Source organism: Squalius cephalus (genome assembly GCF_949319135.1).
Source record: "Squalius cephalus genome assembly, chromosome: 16".
Taxonomy (NCBI): domain Eukaryota; kingdom Metazoa; phylum Chordata; class Actinopteri; order Cypriniformes; family Leuciscidae; genus Squalius; species Squalius cephalus.
In genome coordinates this window covers 15815613-15840304 of record NC_137137.1, presented here as the reverse complement: position 1 = coordinate 15840304, position 24692 = coordinate 15815613, and the positions used below count along the sequence as shown (strand labels likewise).

Below are 24692 nucleotides of genomic sequence, written 5' to 3'. Positions count from 1 at the left end.
ACTTAAAGACACTTGTTTTTCATATTTTATCAAATTTAATTAAATAACTTTTGCAAACCCATGAGGAAGAATACAGCATTTCTCAAAATGAAATACCTATAATAAATTTCTTTGAATTACGAGTTCCAGAAGTAAAAATCCCATTCATTCTCTCCATAGGGGAATTACTTTTTTTACGGTAACTCAGCCCACACTATTTCAACTTATTTCTTAAATAATCATATTTAACAGTGGAATTATTGGTGAAAAACATTACCCATGATTCCAAAAAGAAAATCTGCACCAATAAGAGAATCGAAAACAAACAAATCGTTAGCACATCTCCCTACAATCTCATAATACTTCAATATGTTTATATAAGCATATTTAGCAATAAACAAAATATACTGTTTTTATATACAGAACATCTTTAAATTTCTCCATTATGAATTTCTCCATGAATAATTTGCCGTTCATGCTACTTCATAGGATTGTTGTTCCTTTCCTTCATTAGCTATTAAGTACACAGTCTTGCATCTTTGTGTTTTTGTCAGATTGTTATATCCATCCACCTCATAGGAGGTTGGTTTGGCTCATGGATTATAACTTTAAAAATTCCTTTCCTGTCATTTAAATTCGCCAGTAGGTCAACTCAAATTCCAAGCCAATTCTTTGAATCTGAATCTTGAATATTTAGTATTGATTTGAATATCAAAGTATATTGAGGTATGCAACAGCTTGCTGGTGTGATACTGCTGTGCTTAATCGAAAGTTTCACAACATCATCATCAGCCTTTACTCTTCAAATCTTCTTCCTCAAAGTGGAAGATGTTCAAGTCTGCCAAAGCAGACAACTGTAATTATTTTTTAACGAGGCAATTCAAGTTTGAATATTTCATGAAGATAGATAAATGTTCTCAGCACCATCTCTATTTACCAATGTTTTTTTTGGATGAGTGCCGTGTTTGGATACAGGATTGAATAAAAGCCACTTCATGGCAAGCATTACTGGAGTGTGGGCTTGTGCTTTCCCCTCTAAAACACCTGTGAAAACTGTTGTCTGACCCACTACATTTCCCTGAGGCCCTCATCTCTTATCAGTAGTACACGGACTGCTGGAGGGCTTGCCTACTTCACAGCACCTCATTTCTCACACCAGTACATCCTACATCCGCGTCAGACACACACTCTCATTCGTTCTTTCTCTCTTTAAAGGCCTTAGGGCCATCACAAAGCCTACACTGACTGGACAAAAATGCATCTTTAAAATCCACCCAATACAGACTGTCTTGTATTGTTTACTCTTCCTGTGGCAATTTTGAAGAAAGCTTTCCTTCCTGTTCAGCTGCAACGGTGGGTGGGTTGGGACATGCTACAAGAAACATTTTCAAAAAGTTTCCAGATTTCATTGTGCAGGTTTAGTCATCATTATAGTACTCTGTGAGCTCGAACAACTTTAGCCAAATTTGTTTTTGTTATTGTCACTGTCACTAAAAATTACTAAAAATACCAAAGAGCTGATATAAAGTTTCAATTAAGTAATTTCACAAAAGCAATAGTGCTGTTGATCTAAATATGAAGAATTAATGTGAAGAGTTAATAAAGACTTCTGGCTATATTTTTTTTTTGTCTGCGCCAAAAACATTCCATAATAAGCCAAAGCATCAATCTTTTGCATGGTGCCAAGCACTCTATATAGGAAAGCAGAGAACACTCTGTCCTTCGCGGCTCTCCTGAGCAGAGCTGTCAAAATGTCACTCGCCGTCAGGTGACTCAGTGAGTGAAAGGAAAGATCGCCCTGTCGACGCTATTCTCATATCAAACTCATCTTGAGGGCTCTAAAGTCAGAGCCCCTGCCGCCGGCTACTCAAATACACACGTCAGTCCGGTTCAACACAAGGACCTTATTAATTACCACTAGTATACCTACTGAGAGACCCTTGAGATGAGCAGGACAGAGAAAAAGAAATGAGGACAGGTGCTCCTCATGCATCTGCATGCACTTCACCTCATCTCTGATCAATTTAAACGGCATTAAATTAAAAGTAGTTCTACTGAAAATGTCAACAATTTGGTGGGAAGAAAAAAAAAAAAATGTTTTACACACACACACACACACACACTATTGAATGTTTCAACCAAACAAACTTAAATAAATAAACCGATTCGAGTTACACCAATTCTCTCCTCCCAACCACAACTTAGTTTTTGTTGCTCATATCTTAATGTACTTGCAACTCCAAAACACAAGTGCTCCCTTGACAATTTCACCATCCGAGAAAGGTTTTTTGTGTTTCTTCAAAAAATGAGCAACTCTAAATGAAGCTTTGGTTGCAGCCTGTGACTTTTTAGCGGGTCTTGTAAAAAATGATTGCTGCCTGCTTAATGTTGCTTTCATCTCACTAACTTTTTCTTTTCTAAGTGATGTACCTGGTGGATAACGGACATCGAAGGTCTTGTAGGTTGTGGTGAAATGTCTCTCCGCATTGTGTCTCTTGGCAACCGCAATGCTAGCTCCACAGATGAGGCATACAGCTTTATCTTTAACGTTAGTGAAGAGGAATTCTGTCTCCCACTCCTCGTTTAAATAATGTCTTTTTATTTTTTGCATGACCTGCATCATCATCATCCATAATTCATCTTTTTTTCTTTTTTTTATAGTTAAATTTATCTTATTTATGCCATCTGCATTTTGGAGACCACTGGACTAGAGTAATGGCTGCAGAAAATTTGTCTGTCAATGTGTTACATTTTAAAATATATTAAAATATAAAAGTTATTTTAAATTGTAACAAATGCAATCTTGGTGATCATAAAAGACTTTTCAAAAAAAAAAAAAAAAAAATCTTACAGACCACAAACTTTCAAATGGTCGTGATAATGCCAACATGAACCTAATAGAAATATTATTCTATAAAATCCATGAAAGCTTAAAAAGGCATTTTAAAAATGTGAAAATCAAACTGCTTCACAAAAGAATGCTTCTAAATTAAATTGACCAATTAAAAGGACCAATGAATCAAAATCGTTGTCAATCCAAAGATTCACAACAGATTACTCAGTGTATAGTACGAGTGTATTTTAATATGAAAGTGTGTGGGTGGCTTGTCTCATTGAAGACGCTCCACATTAAAAACAAAGACAATTTTTTCCTATCAGATTTTCCTGTTCTGCATATTAATTCTCTGTATTTGTCGGCAAAACATTGCAACGTTGCACCTCGAGGCATTTGTGAATGTGCAGATTGCAAAGGACTTGTTCATTAATATTTATGCTTTAGCTATTTTCATTAACGCTGCAGTAAATTGTTATATGAGATTTAGAGGGCTTTGGCCCTCAGTATCTAAGAGCTGATATATTCACAGAACACGGCAGAAGAACCCCAACGCTTATCTGCCGGGGTCCCATCGCATTAAGCTTGAGAGCAGGAAAGACCCTGGCCTTTACAGAAGTGGTGCTTGTGGTGTATGAGTGCGTCACACCTCACCCTGAGCCTCTAACAGATCCAGGAGAGGCAACTCACAGTGCACCTGCCCTACTTTAGTGTGAATAATGAACCTGAGGTGTCCTGAATCTGTCCACTGGTGGGGGGAGAGGTGCAGATCTACTCTCTCAGCTGGCCATGGCCGCTCACTATAGAGTGGTGATGGATATGCAGTCTCATCTCTGGGCACAGAGCCAGGCCGAGCCTGGACACATGAGAGTGCGCGCACACACACGCGCACACACACACACACACACACACACACACACACACACACACACACAGGTAACAGTCCGCAAGATGCTGCATCAGTTAGCAATGCTGAGTGTGGGATAACCACGGATAGGGTGCCAAATCTAGCCACAGGAATGAGGCACACAGAAGTCCTTCTCAACACAAAAGTGGTGTTCCTGGAAGCGTGCCGACAGCTTCATTTCCCATGACGGGAATATGCAAAGTTGATCAAATCATGCCGTATCAGAGGAGGACGTTCTTTTAAATTTCGAATGATTGCCTTCATTTCCCTCATTCCCTCAGAGACCCTCGACTGGTTATGGACTGGGCCGAAGGGGCCTCTGACTGCCAGTGGGCTTCGAGCTGAGATAAATGCTGAAACAAGCCACTACAGATGTAAAATTGAGACAGATAGATGAATGGTGCTCGGACGTGTGACGGTGAAGGTTGGCAGAATGTGAAAAGAAGAAATGAGAAATGTTCCTCACTCCACCACCAGCATAAACAACCTTCTGAACACCTTTTTGCAACTTTATTTTTTGTATTTTTGATATCATGCAATTGTCTATTAATTTTTCATATTTGTTATACAATTACTCATTATGCGGTCATTACAGAGAGCTTCAGACTTACTTGAGGCAAATGTGATTAAAAATGCCAAAAAAAAAACTAATTGTTTTAACAAATGAACATTCAAATATTCTAATATAAATATATATAATTGCTCATTGTGTAGCATAGTAAAGTCCACAATGTGATGTTGAATTGATCGTAAGGGAAAGTTTGTTATATTAGCAAATATTCTAATAATATAAATATATATAATTGCTCATTGTGTAGCATAGTAAAGTCCACAATGTGATGCTGAATTGATTGTAGGGGAAAGTTTGTTTGAGAGTAAAAAGGTGAGTCAAATCAACAAAATATTTGACCATAGGCAGAAATATTCTTGCAAAATAAGAGTGTCAATCAAGGTCACAAAAGCAATAACTACCAAACAAAATTGTATTAAGTAATCATGTAGTTTTTGAACCAAGCTGGAGTCCTGTTATCTTGCAATTGCAAAAACAGGGCCTCCAGTGAGGCTTGTTCTCCAGACCCTCACAGGACCTTGCTTGTTTAAAACTGTAAACGTTCTGTCATTTTCTACAGTAAGCAGCAGAGGCATCCTGGGGTAAATAACTTCCTCAGCAGCTCTGCCCACTTCGACAGACAGTGTTCTGCAGTGATATATTGAGCTAATGATGTGCTCGAGGACAATGAATAAAATACTGATGCAATAAAAGCTCACACGTTCATTTACCTTCTTTGTGTCTATAATGTGAACTTAATAAGCAACTCTCCATGAAGAAATAAATCCAAATCTCAGTTTTTTAGTTGTTTTTTTTTACTAGAAACATAATTAGAGGAAGAGTGTATCTAATATAGTCCAGATGAAAATAGGCCCTGAGCAGTTGGAGAATGAAGCTGAGAGGAAATGCACAAACATTTTCTGTTTCAATGAGCATTGAGATCTTCTTGCATGCGGTGATTAAACACGGTGTAGGATGGTGCAGATATAAACCATTTGTCATTCTGTATCCCCTGACATAATCTCCAATAAACATATCCACCATTAAATGATGATCAAGAATCTGATTTTCCATCTTTCATACTACTTATGCATATACTGTGATGCTCCTTAATCTGTTCTTATCACATATCTGACATAATTACCTGGATATCTCCAAGAGAAAATGTATTTGCTTTATTTCGACATAGGCCAACAATACTGTAATTGCTTTTGAGTATTTATGCTTGATGAGATACATCATGGCTCGGGTTTCAAAACCTAGTGAGCTATCTCGCTGAGTACATAGGGAGCTGCCTTCTAAGGGAGCATCTTAAACTGATATGAAGCGATCTATATAAGGTGTAACTGACTCCCTGTTGATTTAAATACAGGCAATGCAAGATTAACATATGATACTTTAAGACACGTTCAGCTTTGCAACCATGCACAGAATACTTTTTAAACATTCAAAATATTTTGAAAACAAATTGTAATAATATTTTACAATATTGCTGCCTTAAATTTTGGCCAAAATAAGGTATCTTAGTAGGGAGCATGATTGCAGTTGCCTGCCTTGAACTGCCTTTGATGCCTATGGAGGAAACTCACTAGTGTTTGAAACAGAAGTTATAATGTACTGTATACTGCCAGTAAATGTCTATTCTCAGCTACAAACAGATTTAGACAGGATTGGTCCCCAAGTAAATTTAACGGAACAACTCTTACCTAATTTAATTTCCAACCAAAGTATAACTTTTGGCAAAATTGCTTTTTAATTCAATATTCAAGTTTACGGTAAAGAAAAATGATGCAATTTCAAACAATATTAAATAACTAAGAAAATTAAGTTACTAACATTGATTATTCTGAACAGCTGCTTTTAATAAAAAACAACAATTAATTAACTAAGACACATTTTTGTCCAGAACAACAATCTGAATTGATTTAAAAGTCAAATATATTATAGCTGAGTTCTATGCACAGTTTTTACAATAATCTAAGCCAACTCGAAGGTAACTAGGCCAAGCACAAAGCAGAAAACGTTCCAGGTGTTATCCACAGCTGCAAATCTTTTTCTCCAGCCCAAAATGTTCAGAGTGTCTACAGATAAAGCATACTGCAATGCCCTGGACAGGTCAGTAAAAGCAGAGTTCTCACAGAGACACACAATTCAGCCACAATTACAGTTCTCTCTCTCTCTCTCTCTCTCTCTCTCTCTGTCTCTCTCTGCCACAGTGCTTTTCTTTGCTCTAGTCTCACTGCAGTCCAGAAAATAATAGAGTGCTAATTAATTTCTAAATCCATCCTATTCTCAGAGATGAACAAACCTAAAATCTTGCTTTTGATGAATGTGCCGATTGCAGTGGTTTTCAATTACGATCCTCAAAAAAGCCCCATCATCAACGCATTGTCGTCAGTTAATCGGCACGCAAGTACTATACGACAACTTTGTTCCACACTTCTGATTTAAACTAATGAGTTCTTGATTTCTTGAGTTATAAATAACAATGATTAACTAAATATTTAATAGGAAACAAAAAAAAATCTGATGTTTTCATATTTCATCCAAACATTTCAATTATGCGAATGAGCAGAAAATAATCTACTTTAGCCAACAAGTTTCTGAGGAAACAAACTGGCTTCTGAGAACATCATGTAAAAGCATAACTAACAGAGATTTGTTTATAAGGCTTAGGCAAATCTACACTATTGTAACAGAGGACAATGGGAGTGTACATTTTACAGTTATTTTTAAGCACAGGGGTGAATAATAAAATAATAAAATATATGTAATTAAATAAAATCAATATCTAAAATGTAAAATAAATTATCAAAAGTGAGATTAAAGACTTCTACAGTACATCGTTTCCAAAAAAAATATTCAAAGAATCCTTAAAAAAAAAAAACGATCATGGTATCCACAAGAATATTAGGCAGCACAACTGTTTTAAAAATTGATAAGAAATGTTTCCTGAGTATTAACTGGGCATATTAGAATGATTTCTGAAGGATCTCGTGACACTGAAGACTAATGGCTGACTAGTAATGAAGACTAACGAAGACTAGTAATGGCTGCTGAAAATGTTACTTTGCAATCATAGGAATAGATTATATTTGAAAATACATTAAAATAACAAACAAACAAAAAGTTCTTTAATATTGTAATATTTCACTGTTTTTACTGTATTTTGACCAAACAAATGCAGTCTTGGTGAACATTAAAAACTATGAGGCACACAGTGCGAAAACAGTTACAGAAGCACATTTTTCAAAAGCACATCTGGGCAAATATAAAAAGTTCAGACTACGCAAATACACTATCCTGAACCGCAATCAAATCGAGCTTCAAAACACCTTGACATGTATGGGACGGTGGGCTTGAAAACCCCCCCCAAAAACGCAGATGCACCGAGAGAAAACGGCGTGTCCATATCAGCAGTTCTTCATACATGACTGCTCTCTGAAGATACTGGCAAGCATTTAGAGCAGTATGGAGCGAGCAGCAGGTCGTGTTCTATAAATGGCAAGACTAGATTATGGTTGAAGGCAGGAACCAAGCAACTACCATAATCCTTTAAACCTGACATGTAAATGTACAGTTCCTTCACAAGCTAATCAAAATTCATACGGGACACAGAAGTGTAACAAGCAGCACCTCTCTGCATACAATCGAAACTGCAAAAGGATCACGGCCGAGCTCGGCTGCCAAACTAGAGCAGAGCTGAGGGAAGCGGTTTGGAGACATCACAGCATGGTTAGGCTACAGATGGCTGCGTGAGATTTTAATAGGATCCATATGGAGACAGGTATCCAGCACAGCCGTTTGCTTAAAACTCGTAGATGCACACTACAACTCTGGGTGAGAATGCACTTGGGATTTTGATGGACTAGCTCATTTTTTTCTTGAGGCAGTGTTAATATGCTCCAGAAAGTTAGAAACATGGCTGCGTGGTTTCAAGTATAACCTCACTGTTAAATAAATGAGCTACTCGAGGGACCAACAAGGTGGTCTTGGCAATTTAGAAATAATGATAAAACAGTGCACAAAATGCTGAAGTCATAAATAAGAAGCATTAAAAAGTTTTGTGCAAGGATTGCACAGACTAATAACTCAATGTACCTGATTCGTTCCACATGCATGTGATTACAACAGCAATTTCAGGGATCATCAGTAAGGAATTATCCCACTTCATTAGTCTTGTGAAGTTAAAAGAGATAGTTCAGCCAAATATTAAAATTCGGTCAGTATTTACTCACCTCAAAACCCCTATGCTGTTATTTTTTTCTAGGCAAATAATGGCATCATTTTCCTTTTGGGGTGATTTTTTTTTTCTTTAAGCTCACCTTTCAACCAAAAGAGAATCTAAGATAAGGTCTATATATGGCAAATGTCCAGGGCAAAACGGCTCATTTCACATTGCCCGTCTCACAAGACTGTAATGGACTTCATTTAAAACAACCGATATGAAATCAATTACATCAATGGCCATCCTTTGAATGATTTACGCAGGGAAACTACCGAGAACCACTTTTTATTAAAGAAAATAAAATCAGCGCAGGCCCTTGACGCTTCAATTGAGGGTTATTAAAAGTAATATCCCTGATAAGACAAAATATGTATAATGTTGGTACGGAGAGTATAGAAACCCATCTGTCACTTTCTTAGTTTAAATTTAATGATAATATTCACTTTAATTCCTCCAACAGCAGCTGCCCAATAAACAGAGGTGCTGGTGGGAAAGATAAATTATTATTATTATTATTATAACAGATTTTATTAATACACTGTTTGGTCTCACATAGTTATTCTTTATTATCACTCTTTTCACCTATTTTAAAATAACATAAACTATGAAATAAAACATGCATGGAGGTTACAGTATATGCAATGAAAAAAAAAAAAAAAAAGAGAAAAAAAATTCAGTCAAGTGTGCCCAAAACATTTGACTGGTAATGTGTGCGTGTCCACAGAAAATAATCCAATGTTTCTGACACTAATATTTCATAACACACACAAAAATAAGCTATTATCCGAGATGACTGACATATATATATATATATATATATATATATATATATATATATATATAATAATGGTTTAATAATATAATGGTTTCATATATATATATATTATATCAAATATCATGTGTCAGTCATCTCGGATAATAGCTTATTTTTGTGTGTGCGATGGTGTATTATGAAATATTAGTGTCAGAAAAACTTATATACACATATACAAATACACATATATACAGTATATGAAACCATTAGACTCAACAAACAGGCATTCATACTTCACTTGTCCAAACTCTTTTAAATATTCATTATGCACAACTGCAAGTCACTTTTCTCCCTTTAAGTCAGCTATTACATCAATGCCACAACCATATTTGTCATGCTTTCACTTGGGTTGACAAAATCTGTCAGTCATCTTCACCAGGGCAACCCTCTGAAACATGGTACAGCATAACTGCAAGATCGTAACTCATCTTTTTGCTTCTCTTAGTACAGTACAAAAACCGTTCTACCAAATATGTAATACCAAACGCCAAGTTTTTGAAATCATAAACGTAATTCCATTACATGTGCCCTTGAGCTTTGACAGCGGAAGTATCGTAAAAGTCTAAAGATCGTAAAGTATTTTAAACAGCACTAATTTCACCGGTTTGGTATTTTACCAGTGGAGAAGGGGACATGCAGTGGATCAATACAGGCAAAATCTTGGCATCTCTCCTTAAAAGACTTCCTGAAATGATGGAACAGTGCCCACATACCTTCAAGTTAACTTTACAATACATCTTTCCATCCAATGACACTTCATACCTCACCAAAACAACACTGACAGCGGATTTATGCACTTTACTGGTACCACATTACTCCATTAGCTCGATTGTATTACGGGTACAAAATGTTAATATTTTCTCCGACTACCATTAACAGCTAAAACCACACATTAGAGAAATGCAAAAGCAAAGCCGACAGGTCTGACTTTTTCCAGCACCTACTGTGCACCCACTACACGATGCAGATATAGCAGACAGAAATAAATATAGGTGTGATTTGCAGCTTATTGACATTTTTTTCCCTGTAACAGCGTTGGAGGTTTGCTCTATAAATATGTATATGCAAGTCTTCCTCGATTTCACCCATATCGCTCGCAAATCTGGGCTTTAAATGACTGTCCGACGTCTCCTTCGGCAGATATTCGCATCCGCCGTTTTTCTATCTGTCATGTTTTACCGCAATGCTCAATGTCAAGCTTACACCGCAGGTTGGTGATTTGCATTATTTGTGACAAACTCAACAAAAGCAAAAGCAGTTCCCACAAGCGCCACCTGATTTGGGTAAAAAAAGACAGATGATTCTGCAAGTGTGGATTAAAGTAAAGCAAGCAATCAACATGTCCCCAACAGAGACGATTAGGACAGAGCTGATAAGATTAGCACGCAACAATCACCGTAATTTCATATACAGCTCCACGGCAATTAAGACATTTGCGTGTTATTATTTGTTGATGCAATTTAAAAGCTCTGTGGGTTCCCTCAATTAGCCAAGGTGAGGATTGGTGGATGAAGCCGCTTGCCTTTGATTAGAGACAGAGCAGCTCTACACAGAAATACACCCTACCTGCATTGTGCTGCCGGCGCGGGCTGCTTCTGTTTACTGCACCCATGGGAAGAGAAAGGGGAGAGGGGAGAACAAAACAACATGGAGACAGATGAACATGATGTGTACAAATGACAGAAAGGAAATTCAGTGAAGTGGAGGGAAAAAATCTAAAGCTTCACATGCTAACAAAAAACAATGGCTTGTGGAGGTTTGCAGATACAATGCATTAGCGCTTACGTAGGTACAAACAGAAGATGTAAAAATTATTTGGATAAAAATTAGACCGTGATGATGGGCAGCGAGGGGGGTGGTGGGTGGGGAGGGGGTGTAGAATGAGAACGAAAAAGCTGGAATGGATATAATTAAGTCACGGTGTTTCTCAGTGCATTTCATTTATACACTGAACAAAATGTCAGGTACAAGAGTTGAACAAAAAAAGGCTTGAGCAATTTTCAACAACCAGGTAGTAATTCACGATAAGATATCTGCAACAATAAACGGTATTGAGTTTTGGAATTGAATTATGATAATTTGAAATGGCAAATATTTTAAAAGGGGACTCCAACAGCACTAATCTGCACTAAATAAAGACAAATGCAATTTACCAATTTCCGTAGACCTGATTAGATGCTACAGGGAGCAAATTATATTTAAATATATATGAGAAAGCGAAGAGAGAGAGAAATAAAATGGATAATTCCTACATTCGTTCATCTTATCTAAATTGTTTTAAAGGTTAATAAAACAGTAATGAGCAAAGCAGGAGTTTGGGAACGTGTTTGAAAACATGTTACAGGAGTCTGACAGTGAGATGGAGAGGCTGGGAAGTGAGGCAGGAGATGCTAGAGGAGGCCGTGGGTGGGTGACTGTGTCACATTGTGGCATGGATGGAGAGAGAGAAACTTGAGAGAAAATATCACTGCCAAGAATAACAAGGGAACTTGAAACAACCGCAAAAATGGTAATCTGTCCCGAGCCTTAATAAAAGAACGCAGAGGTGAGGCTGGTCCATAAATTATTTCCTGTACTATCGAATGAAATCCAGATGAAGACGGTGTGAACCCTGCTACTCCAGTAAATTAATATATTCATTGATTTCTGGAGTCTGTAGGAAATGGTAAGGCCAATATTGCAGCATTACATTGCAGGACCAAGTGTCCTTCAACCAATAACATATGCTGAACTCAACATGCGTGCAGATGAATTAATTGAGGGCGTAACTGGTTCAGTCGATCTAGTCTGCAACAATTAAATTGGTAATAATAAACAATGAAAATAACTGCCAGTCAAGTTCACTGATTATTTGAGTATTTGTGACACCACTTTAAACTAGCAATTCCATTACACATACACACTTTGATGATATTGTAAGAAAATAATGATAAAATCTCTTACATTGGACATGGAAAGTGAGTAATCAAAGATTCAAACATTCTGTCATCATTCACTTACCCTTATGTCACTCCAAACCTGTATGACTTTCTTTGTTCTTTGGAACACAAAGGAAGATAAATTAATGAACATCACATTTGTTGAATTCATTGGCAGTACACTGTGACTCACTTTAATGTTTAAAAGACCCAAGTGTGCCAGCAAAAAAGTTCATGTGGTTTACTGATAATTTTCCAAGTGCTCCAGGTGGTTTCAATTCTACATAACTCACCATATTAATCCTCAAATGGCAATTTTAATGAAAAACAACCTGATATATAGTAGATTTTATAGTGGCCACCATGGTTATTCTATGCGGAATCCAGAACACTCCAGGCCAATAGGTGGCGGAAATGGGTCTTCTATGTTGGTTTGCCATTTACCATTAAAACAACAGAATATACAAATCAATGTTAATTACATTATTTCTCTTTGTGTTCCACAGAAAGAAAGCAAGTTTGGGACGACATATAGTAGTTCATAAATAACGAGTGAGTGAGTGAGTGAGTGTGAGAGAGAGAAAGAAAGAACAAAAGAAAGAAAGAATGAAATCATAACTAAAATATTAAATCAAATCATGTCATACAGTTAAACCCCCCAGTGGTTGAGGGTTGGTAACTTTGGTTACTTAAAAGGTTCTGCAGCTGTGAATTTTATTTTTAAATTGATCAAAATAGTTGTTAGCTGCAGCCCTAAATATATCCTCAAATCAGCACACAATGAAGAGACTGCAAATCAGCTGTGTCATATTCAGATTGCAAAGGGTTGGACATATAACCAGAGATCGTGCAAAATCAAATCTGTTTCCTGGGCAGCCAGAGCTGAGGAACGTGACTTTTCTTCCTCTGACAGACGAAATCAACGGCATGGTTGGAGAACAACTTCGATAAAAATAAATGCGCGTTTCTAATCCCTATTACCGCTGAATGTCACTGTTTATATAATTATTTATTAACTTCTTTATTGTGCCGCAACGTTCCTGCCTCTCCTGGCCATCTGTCCATAGTGAGGTGTTGCATGTGCATTCTATTATAGCAGCCCTGAAGGGGGCCGAATAGGCTGGGCCTGCGCTCACCTTCTGCTAATGGTGGAGAACACCCTGCGGGCAGTCTCCAGTCGGCCTTGTCCACAGGGACTCAGACCTTCTGTCAGGGCTTAGGATCACAGTTTTTACCTTGACAAAGTTATCATGGACATGTTTATACAGGCCAGCAGAGCAAAAAACAACAAACTAAAAGGTCTGCAGAAAGGACGGAAAAGGTGGCCTCCTTTCCACAGAAAGCCAACGAGAACATATTTGAAAATAAGAGTGACATGTAAAACAAAGTTGCACGATTCTGGATATATTGAGAAACAAGATGTTTTGTTTCAAATAGAGATTGCGATTCTCCCACGACTCTGACCAGACAACTAAACAAAATAACATGCAATTTACAAGGTTTTCTATCAAAAAGTGAATTGCTGCAGTCAATTTAAAAATGTTTAATTAATTTGAATGAATTATAAAAATAAAATAAAAAATCAGATTGAATGAATGATTCAATGACTCACTTGTTTCGTGACTGAATTAATCAGCGTTTTTGAACGAATCTCTTGAATGAATGATTTCAAAAGGTTATTTGCTCTATTTTGATCGCTATAGTAGACATCAGTGTTTATTTTCAAACTATAAACTTTTATCCCAGTACTTCACAGAAATAATGTTACTATGTGGTTGAAATGACTGTTTGTGAAGCTGTTTAATAGCTTCTGGCTCAGCGGCAGTGCCAACACAGATCTGAAAGTTCTGATGTGATTTTGTCAAAGGTTTAATAGACACAGGAGAACTTCTGTCTGTTTCTGGGTGTTTGTATCGAGATCGCAATCTTTTAACAATTAATCGTGCATCTCTAACGTTACCATTCATTACAAAGTACGGACTTGCCTTGATGCCCTCTTGAAACTTACTTTCTAACATTTCGGACACACCCACGGCGTTCGTGAGCTCCAACTACTACCCACTGGTGCATGTTCTCACGCTACAGAAGCACCCACACACTCTCACTCCACCTGATGCTTCTTCAACAGAAAGCCCAGATGGAGAGCCATTCTAATGACTCTCTCTATTAACCTCAGCAGAACTCTAAATCTATATATCCCTTTTGTGTTACACCTAATCTATTCTCTTTTTGGCTGTCTTTCAAGCGCACATCTCTTGCTCTCCCACCATCCCTTCAACCATCTCTTTCTTTTTCACACGATCTCTCTGTGACTACTGTATGGGTTTTCTAGAGTCGAGATTCAAGATGTGATTATTTATTTATTTATTTATTTATTTATTTGTTGGTCATATTCAACCGTAAATAAACAGAGAAAATGTAACTACCTTATGTTGTACTTGGGTTTATGAGAGGTTGTCTACTCAAATGATAATTTGGTTCATGGTGTTTTAAGCCTGTATGACTTTTTCTGTATCTTTTTTCCATGAAATAAAAAAGGTGTCAAATCATTCTGCCTAACATCTCATTTTAACCTCCATAAAAGAAATAAACTCATTCAGGTTTAAAATATCATGAGGATGAACAAAATAAGACAAAATATAATATTTTGGGGATAAACTATATCTAATTTGTTTCTATGGCAATGTGTGTTATAAATGCAGTGCATTAAATATGCACAAAACATTTTTTTGTAATGAATGGTACTTTAAAAAAAATGTCACCAAGTGTTATTGTTTTGGTTTAGTACATTAGTATTGATGAAAGAAATGTATAATTTAATAAGTGAAAATTTGACCAAGATCTTTCATTCAAATATAATATCTATAGAATATAATAGAATATCTACAGAAAATCAACAACCTGTGGAAAAAATAACTACACCCCTACATTAGCTATGTCGTATTTAGTGATAAATGAAAGAGGTGTACAATTTCTTTTTTCTCAAACAATTCATGGACATTTTTGTATATTTAAGCTACAAATCATTGTAAAATGTACATTACAAGTAGCATTTGTTCAATTATATAAATAATATGACCTTTGATCTACATTAATGAAAGACTATCACAATACATGTATGTGTTCGTCATCATTTATAATATAAAATATAATGTAGTTACTTTAAAAACGGTCATGGAATCTGAATCTGAAACAAAACCCATTAAATCCCTTACAATTCTCATCCCTAGTCTTCTCTTCCCTGCTGAATTCACATCTCTCTACTTTTCCCCCGCAGGTGAGTTGAGTCTGGATACAGGATGTGACTAGCAACAAAGCTTCTCTGAGACTGTGCATCCTTCTGAAAGATGAGATCTCATTAGTCCACACGAGAACCAGCAGAGAACAAGATATGGGACCTCGGCCCACCTGACTACATCCTGGCCTCTGTCCAGCTCACTTATCTCAATCTCATTCTGAGCATAACGCCACAGAGCGGCACTTAATTACGAGTCGAATCACGCTTCAAATGCTCACCTGCCTTCGCATGAACGCAAACTCCCTGGGGTGTCTATCACTGAAAGGAAACTACAACCCATTGGTCTAGACGCCACACACTACAGATGATGATAGGACTAATGGCTAACACAAACGAAAGCATGCTGAACTTGTTAATAAAAGAAACAAACAAACAAGGGAAGGGTTCTGGCAAAAACATAAAAGACCAAACTGGTAAGGGACAGTGTTCTGCTAATTAAACACTAACGCCAGAACAAAAGCATGAAACAACTAATTCCATGGCCTGCGGTTCTCACGCAACCCGCGTTCGCTGGAACATTGTCAGTTGTATCCCAGGAGTTTCTATTCCTGTTAACAAATAGGTCAATATTGGCTGGTAATTCAGAACAGATACTCTCTTTTTGTGCCATTTTTTTTTGTTCGCTCTGTACGACTGACACAATTGTACACATCAATATAAACAGACAAAGAGGATCAAAGCGTCAGAGGCTCGTTGCTTCTCTGCAGAAAGCTTCTCCACCTGAGTAAACACAGAGCTTTCATCTTCCTATTCCGGTAGCCCTGGGCACATGGAGTGCCGGGTACAGTTCTTTCCACCGTCTAGGTGGATTACAATGCTGCACACACAGTCCACGTACGCTCTGCGTGCTTCCTCGACTGTTACTTTAAAGCTTTGCGATTTAATAAGTTATGGATATCGAACAGACAGACACAATAGGTTGAATTTGAAGTGCTGGTGCTGGCTGAGAACGGAGATGAGTAATGCGTGATGGACAGTTAGAGAACTCCAACTAAAAAACACAAAGAGATAATATGCAAAACAAGTGTCAGTCGTACAGATGGTGTTTCAAAGCAATCTTCAAGTGGCATTTGTGAGCGTGGCCATCCAAAAGGGACGGTTGGTGCATTTCCAAGAGTAGAAAATCCAGTCGTGCACAATGATAACCTGTGTTGATTTTTTTGGGGGGGAAGAAAAGGAACTCTGATAAACAGACAAGAAGGGGATAAAACAAAGGGGGAGAGTGGCTGGTTACAGAGTTAGAGAGAGAAGGACCAGTTGTCCAAACCCTGGGTGGCAGAACAGCATGCCATGCTTTAGTGGAAACACCACGAACAACCACAACACACAGTGAGAAAACTCACATGGTCTCCTGCAAGAGGAAACGGCGGCGGTGAGGACTCGAGCATTGCCCTGAAAGCAAAACATATATCTTTGAAATCATACACACGGACAAAAGGTAACTTCTATCTGGGATCATTAATTCAGCTCACCTACTTACCGTGCCTCATTAATGCACTGGCACAGGGTTTATCTGTTTATCTAACTCCTCACTAGGTCACTAAATACACTGAAGATGCTTTACACCACTGACAAAAGCAGAGACAGATAAGGCAGTAAAACTTGACAGGTCAAGGTAAAACCATCATGAGGGATGACATCCGCTTTTCGGAAGTCTAATAACCCCTGGCCATTTCTGCTCAGAGAGATGAGGGCAGGCCCAGACTGCAGGGTTCCCACAGTTCACATTTGCCTCAGCCATCACCGTAACGTTCCAGGCCGGTGGCACTACTTCAGACAGAGTTATGAGAGCTGCGGACTGGAAGTGGAAGATATTTCATGCAACTAAGCATGGATTCAAATGGCCTTCACAAAACGGACAGAGAGAGGCAAAAAACACCCAAAAATGACCATGAGAACCAAGGTGTGCACTGCATCAAAAGATGAAATGGAAGTCAGAATGTTTGTTGCAGTTTTGTTGAAAATATATTAGGGACCGGTATTTATGGAATGGACCACCGGAGGAAAATAGGGGAGGGTCATGTCTTTTTATTCTTTGTTGAGGGGAGGGTCATCCAACTTTTTTTAGTCTAGGGGGAGGGTCACCCAACTTTTGTATTCATGAAAACAGCAAAAATTCAAAGTGGCTTGTTTGGTGCATATTTTTCCATGGAGCTCCATGTAGCTCTCTCAGTCTCGGCCCCCGATCCAGTCTAGCAGATGGGTCTGAGCCAACAAAAATCCAGTTTGGCAGTGCGTGCTTCCGCGTATGTGCTCAGAAAAAGTGCATCATATCAAAACAGAATGCTAATGAAATGTTTACCCAGCAAAGCTTTAAGGCACGAGCAAATAATGAACTTTTGTGATTGTGAATAAGTGCAGTGTCCTGTGAATGTAACTCTACCACTGCATTAAAATGTGATGTGAATGTACGTCGAGTTTTACAGTATTGGGACTGAGGCGCTTAGAATGTGCGCTGTAGCACGATACTACCATATTTTAGTTTCCATGCTTATTCTGTTTCCACAACAATGTTAGTGAGAAAATCTACTGAAATGGCCACCATAACAGTGGAGTGTGATGTGTAAGATTGTAGGGCTGTAACGATATGCGATATGAAACCTAAATCGCGACACTCAGATCCACGAACCTGTGTTGCGGTGTGAGAAGGCAGAATCGCGACACCCCCCCCAGAGTTATCCTTCCCGTCCAGATCCAATGCTACCACATCTTTAAATTAGTACTATTAGTATTATTTGAAGTTAACATTATATAAAATACGTAGACCTACACCACACAACTAGTTGAGGATAAATTCTTTAAAATTGGGCAATTTCAGAGTTATGGATGTGACATTTGCAGTCAAAACTTGAAATATAAATTCTCAGAAAATGCATTTAAAACCAATATATTGAAACGTCTGATTATATATCCATACTCCCTTAATAAAGGAGTCCAGACATTAGAAAAATATCAGTCTACACATGCGTTTTATATTTAATATGAGGGAAATACACAAAACTCCTCCAGTAGCCCCTTAAATAAAAAACGAACAGTCCCTTAATGTAGTATGTGTTTTGTCATTCAATGTCTAAAAGGAGGATGTAGATTCTGGCTGTCATTAAAAATTGTAATCAAATCAATTGATATAGTCAGTAGGGTTGGATATCAATAAACATTCAATTTGATTCAAATTCACAAGCTGCTGATTTGATTTCAGATTTGAATTTAATTATGGTATATTTCAGTTACAGTCCATTTTTCTTACGTGATATGATAATCTTTCTCAGCTAATGCAGTAAAATATTACCTTATTATTATTTTTTATTATTATTATTATTATTATTATAAATTACAATATCATTTTACATTATTTAAAAAAAATAACAAAAGGGCCCAAACTATGCAGTTCAATTGTTCATTATTTGTTATAATAATTCAGAGAAAACTCATTTGAACACTGACTATTGAGTTTGTGAGTCTTTTCAAACGATTCATTAAACAGACAAGAGTCAGTACTGTTCCAATTATTGGAAAACATGGATAACATGATTAATTGTGTTAATTGTTTTATCGGCTTTTTTTTTTTTTCAATCAAATCAAATTGAAACAAAAAAGCCAGAAACAAATGGAAAACAATATCTCTTCAAACTTCATTGATCACGTACAAAAGAAAGTTAACGATTACCGCTCAGCTGGCGTGTCATTCTGTGAGGCTCAGTGCTCACACTCTGACCCATGCAGAGAGAAAAGCAAGCAGGGTTGAGCAATGACTGCAAATGCCTGAGTTTAGCTTAACAGGTCCCCCACACAGTGTGATCAGATGGGCCGCAGCATGACTCTGAGAGACAGGGCGACCCCCTCATGCGCAAATGAATCTAAATAAATAAATAAGCATACCAAAATGAATTGGAAAAATAAAGAGATGCCTGAAATGTTTTCGGTGCTCATGAAACAGGCTTGAAATGCAAAAAGCCTCTCAGCAGGGTTGGCTGAAGAGCTGAAAAACAGAGCAGTGGGAGATGTCCGGTATGTTCCATTAACAGGTGTCCTCCAGCTATATGGAGCTGACCATTGATCAATCTCCCTCGCTGTTATGGATCCAACTGTTTGGGCAAGCATCAAAAACTACTTATTCTGGCTGCAAGGGTTTCCATTTGGCTAAATATTCAAGCAATTTAATAAGAACTGTCACTTCAATAAAAAAGATTTATGACTGGAAGGGAAATAACACAAAAAAGAAGCTAATCCATAAAACTTCATATCTCGGCTACGGAAGGGAGGAATGCCAGAGTAAATGAGCTCTTAAGTGCTTTTTCATTTAAATGGCTGAACGGCAGTGTGGAGGGCAGAGCTTAATATTAACAGGCTTAGACTGGCATAATAAAGCAAAGTAAACAGACATGACGCAGTCAGGCTTTGTACAGACGGGAAAAGAATGGGCCTTTCATCAGGTTTCGATGTGACGATGACACAGGCTTATGAACAACAAAAACAAAAACAAAAACATTCTGAAGTGTTGCATTAAAAACCTACACTGAAAAATGTTTGAAATCATAATGGGGGAAAAAAACTTTTAAGTAAAAATAATATGTTACCATCATAACAACTTTTAAATGGGCCATGAACTGCATGAACTTTTTTTTTAATAGTGCTTCCTGAGGTCCACTTATAATGGTACTATGATTTTTACATCAAACATTGTCATATTTTAGAAATAAAAGGCCATTTTTTAACCTGATTTTAGCCTCCGATTCAAACATTGCTCTGTTTGAAGGGATGTGTCTGCTGTGAGACTTCAATGTAAACTGCTATGATTGGCTAACATCTTGCATATGAAATAAGTATTACAGTACATGTGGAACCAGAATCCTTTTTTAGTAAGTTTTTACTATTACAACTGTCAAGATTAACTAATCATGAAAAGTGCTGATTATAGCATTATATTTAGATCTACTCCACTGGCATGAAAGGTTGCAGCTAAGCATCGTAGCCGATGTCTGTTGAGCGAATATCTTGTCATTGCAGCTTAATTTCTGCTCTCTCACAAATGCTTTCATCATAACTAACAGTTCAAACATGATGTAAATAAGAGTGTAGACAGTCATTGATTATAAAGGGAGTTTTGGGGAGAATCCAGAACTCATTGATAAACTGGCGCTGTATGATTGACAGCTCCAGTGATTATAAAGGGAGCGTTCTTTGATTGCTTTCTGTATATTATTTAATCAATTTAAATAACAGATTATTTTCATGCTACTAAGAAAAACAATATGAAGATAATTTAGTTACTGGCTTGATTTACTGACGCATAAAGAGCAATAAACAATTTTGAGAAAAATAACGTCTGACTGTACATGAATCTTACAGTAAAAGACTATTTGCAAAAGCCTGCACCGAAATGTGACTGATTTACCAAAGTTCTACAGTGAAATGTACAGAGCAAACAATGCTCTACTGAGACCACTAAATAAATAACCACTTTGCTAGCATTGGGATCCTTTGGAAGGTGATGTTATTTTTAGTCCAGTGATCCTGTATCTCTCTTCTCATCAAATTATACGTGTCAGTGGGCGGGGCCAAAGATATAATGATGTATAAGTAGGCGTTGATTTGATGTTTCAAAGGTGGTCTTTCGCCGCACTATTACGTCATAATGTGACATTTCCAAACGAGTCGGTTTCTGAGCTTGGATTCAATAAAAGCGTTTTTTTGACTAACAAGAAGGTTTTGATTTCTGAAACTTACAGGATATTTTTAAATTACAATGACCTCTTACGTCAAAAGATCAAGGACATTTTGATTTCCCATTTAAATTAATTGACAGTTTAACTTTTTCTAAATATATATTTTCATATAAATATGGTGCAGCTAAGAGTGACTGGTAGCTGTCAAACCTCACAAAGACAAAAAAAGCTGTCTGTACAACTTTCATGACTATAAAAGGTTGTATGGACTACAAAAATTTACAATTTGATATCAATGGTGTTTGGTCACACAAAAGCGTTCTTATGAGTTTAGAATTAAAAAAGTAAAAATTATGTTAATTTAAAAAAAATATGGAACGAAACTGAAATTTCTACAGTAAAATTACGTTTATTCTAAGTATTTTATCATTTTATCAGCCATTTACTTTAGTGCGTTTAATGTAACATTTGATGTTGTTTAGTTAATGTTTATGCCATTAAATTTGTGTAATGTGTAGGCAACAGTGCTCAGTCTAGCCAATGATCATGGAATATGTGCTTCACATGAGCATTATACATCACTCTGCCATTCTACACATCATTTCTCATGCTCTTTGGACAGATGAGCAGGCTGGCTCCTGTCCACCTACCCGCCTCTCTTTGTCCTGACAGGAGCCCCTCCAGAAGAACCTGCCCCCTTCCTATTGCGCATCAGACCAACAGAGGCAGAGGGAACTTTGAGAAGTTAGTGGCCGTGAGAACCACGTAGGAACGGTGTCCGGCGCTACCGAAAGAGGCCAGTCTGGCCCCCCGGTGCACTGTGACTCAACAGAGGGCACTCTTCCTCTCACTTTCAGCTAATTAGCTCAGCTGGAAGAGAAGCAGGGTGCTCCAGAAAAAAAAGAGAGAGAAAGAACGAGGGTAAAAAAAGGAAACAGATGACCTCCTCCAGTTGAAGCAGCCTTCGAAATAGCTGACCCACTTGTAGACACACTTTCGGATATTTGCGTGTCCTCAATGCAGTAACCCATATAGCGGTGTAGTCTACATAGGGCAGGGTGGAAATGCAGAACTCATCTCTTGTTGAGCGGGAGGAAAGAATGATGGTGTACGTTGCGTTCAGAAAGCCTGAGGGTCTCGTGCTCTTGCATGTGCAGTTCCTCTCTGTGCTCATCCACTGCCGGCACGTCTGAGGTAGACAGAAAGAAGATTCTCCCACATCCTCCCCCGCGACCATTTCCACGCCGATTTTGGCACCGCAGCAAAAAGACGCAGGCCTACCGCGAAAATGCCGCATATCTAATGCAACAGCTCCATAATGAGCACTCTTTCTAACATTTCAGCTTTTTTACAGCACTTTTCATCAATGCCGAGGTCTGATGGAGCTGTGACGCATTAGCGCCACAATAGCTGTGGAATGGATTGTCAAGCAATTTGAAAAAGCCGTCTGAATTCACATCACATATGCATATTAACGGTAATACAAAGCATAATGTCTGGAGAGATGTTAAATGCCAGGGGGAAAATGGACCATGTCTCCACAGGAGACAAACTGAAAGCTATTTCAGTGTAAAGGGACTAAAGGCATACTGATGCGGGCACTGCGAGGGCACAGAATACATGACAGAAATCTGTAAAGAAAATCTCAGTCATGGTTTTGAACTATCATTGAGCGATAACATGCTCATCACAAATGCTGAAAAAACACAAACAGATTTATAACTAGAAAGGCATCTCTTAAGAATATGCCAACAGCTTTTCATAATCTATCAAACGTCGTTTGCTCTTGGTTTGATTAAATGTTGTAAGCATAAGGGAGAAGACTGTTTAAAGGCTGGGTTTTGTCTCCAATGCTTTAATATCTCTGGTGCATTAATCTCTGTTAATGAGTCATTTAAAGTTTGCAGCACTTGAACACAGTTTGCTGACTCACTGCAATATAGCATCATCGTTTGTTTTGTGTGTCTGAGCCATTAAAAGGTGCCTGTGGGAACAAGAAAACACCTAGATTTCATATAAAATTAATAATAAAAACAAATATAAAGGAGGATGGCAATTACTCGATGGGTGGCTGGAAAAGAGGGCAGTCAACCTATCAAAAGGGCAGAGGCCAACATGATTAAGCAAATTGTTAGCTAAAGTGTTGTTGAAATCTGAAACCACATTCTCACTATAAGGGTTCAAAATCAACTTTCAGTGCCCTTTACCATTAAAAGTCAGTGAAATAAAAAGACAGATGTGGGGACCTGTATTCAATTAGAAAAACCAGACACAGCTCAATGACCTCAGAACATTAGCAGTGTCATCAGGAGCTTTAATACGGTGCATTAATGGGTACTCACCTCTGAGAGTAAGAAATCTGTCTGAGTGCTTTTGTCAGCTTTTTGGCAAAGAGATTTCTGAGCAGCAAAGGTAGATTCCTGTAAAAAAGATGTATGTATCAGAAAAGAGTGCCATAGCATTAAAGTTACAAAATAAAACAGTTCTCTGGAATACTTGATCCTGATTGGTCAATCTCAGTATCCTGAAGTCAAGTTATATATTGAATGCTTAACTGTATGGTGGACTAGGAGTGCCACTTAAAAAAAAAAATTAAGTCAAATTCAAAATCAAATAATTCAATTTATTCACATTATTCACAAATTAAGTACATTTAAAATGCCATTTTTATTTCAAAATGATAGTTTAACAATAGAATACTTATTTATTTGTTTATTTATAAATACTTATTCATTTATTTTATTTATAAACATGAATTAATAAAAGGTCTATTTGTAACCAAAAATATTATGAGCTATTATTAAAAAATATATTTATAATAAATAAGTCATTAATTCTAAAAAGTAATTTATATATAAAGAGAATATTTATTTAAATTTTTGAATTAATACATTGATAATTGATTTTAAATGGAACATAAAAACTACAAAAAGTACTGTACATTTGGATGAAATCTATAAAAATTTATTTTATGCCCTTTATATATTTTTTCAGTAGCCATGTGAATATTGTAGTGTCAGTCGGTCATTATTATGTAATATTTTTAATAAACCCTGGCTTATTGCATGATAATGACCCTCTGATTGTACATTCAGTCTTGACTGGGGATATCAAACACCCACCCTCTTGAACGTGGCAGAATGGCAGACTAATAAAATAAGAAATATGGTGCAGCAAAATTTAGGGCAGCCATACTTCATTAATGACATTCAATAAAGACAGTAAAAATTGACAAAGACGAGCTAAGCCAGCAGGCTGCCAGTTTCACCAGTGAGTATTATTTTACGAGCTTTTGCCATGATTTATTAAGCCATTGTGGCCGCAGGTTCTTTTCCCACTAAAAATAGAGTGGAGGTCTCTGGGACGCAGAATCTGTAAAGTGATGATGTCAATGGCCAAGAATTTAGTTTATTCCGATTTCGTCATCTGGATGCACATTATGCATGCTGTTCAGTACACATGCTTTACAGGAGATAAAGCAACCACTGCAGTTCTCAGG

The 24692-nt window shown here is 37.3% G+C and overlaps 1 protein-coding gene across 3 annotated transcripts in view; it reads right to left on the bottom strand.

The window, feature by feature from the left end:
• Window positions 1–24692, bottom strand: part of ccser1 (coiled-coil serine-rich protein 1) — a 71412-nt gene that overhangs the window by 9507 nt on the left and 37213 nt on the right. Inside the window, exons 9-10 of one of the 3 annotated variants that reach the window (XM_079896935.1) lie at window positions 23536–23613; window positions 10878–10913 (exon numbers count right to left, since the gene is read on the bottom strand). In XM_079896935.1, the coding sequence (XP_079753061.1) occupies window positions 10911–10913; window positions 23536–23613 (81 nt within the window). In that variant the 3' untranslated portion in view covers window positions 10878–10910. Of the gene's footprint in view, window positions 1–10877; window positions 10914–23122; window positions 23178–23535; window positions 23614–24692 lie in introns of those variants that run through there. The other 2 variants (XM_079896934.1, XM_079896933.1) reach the window with 2 other exon arrangements.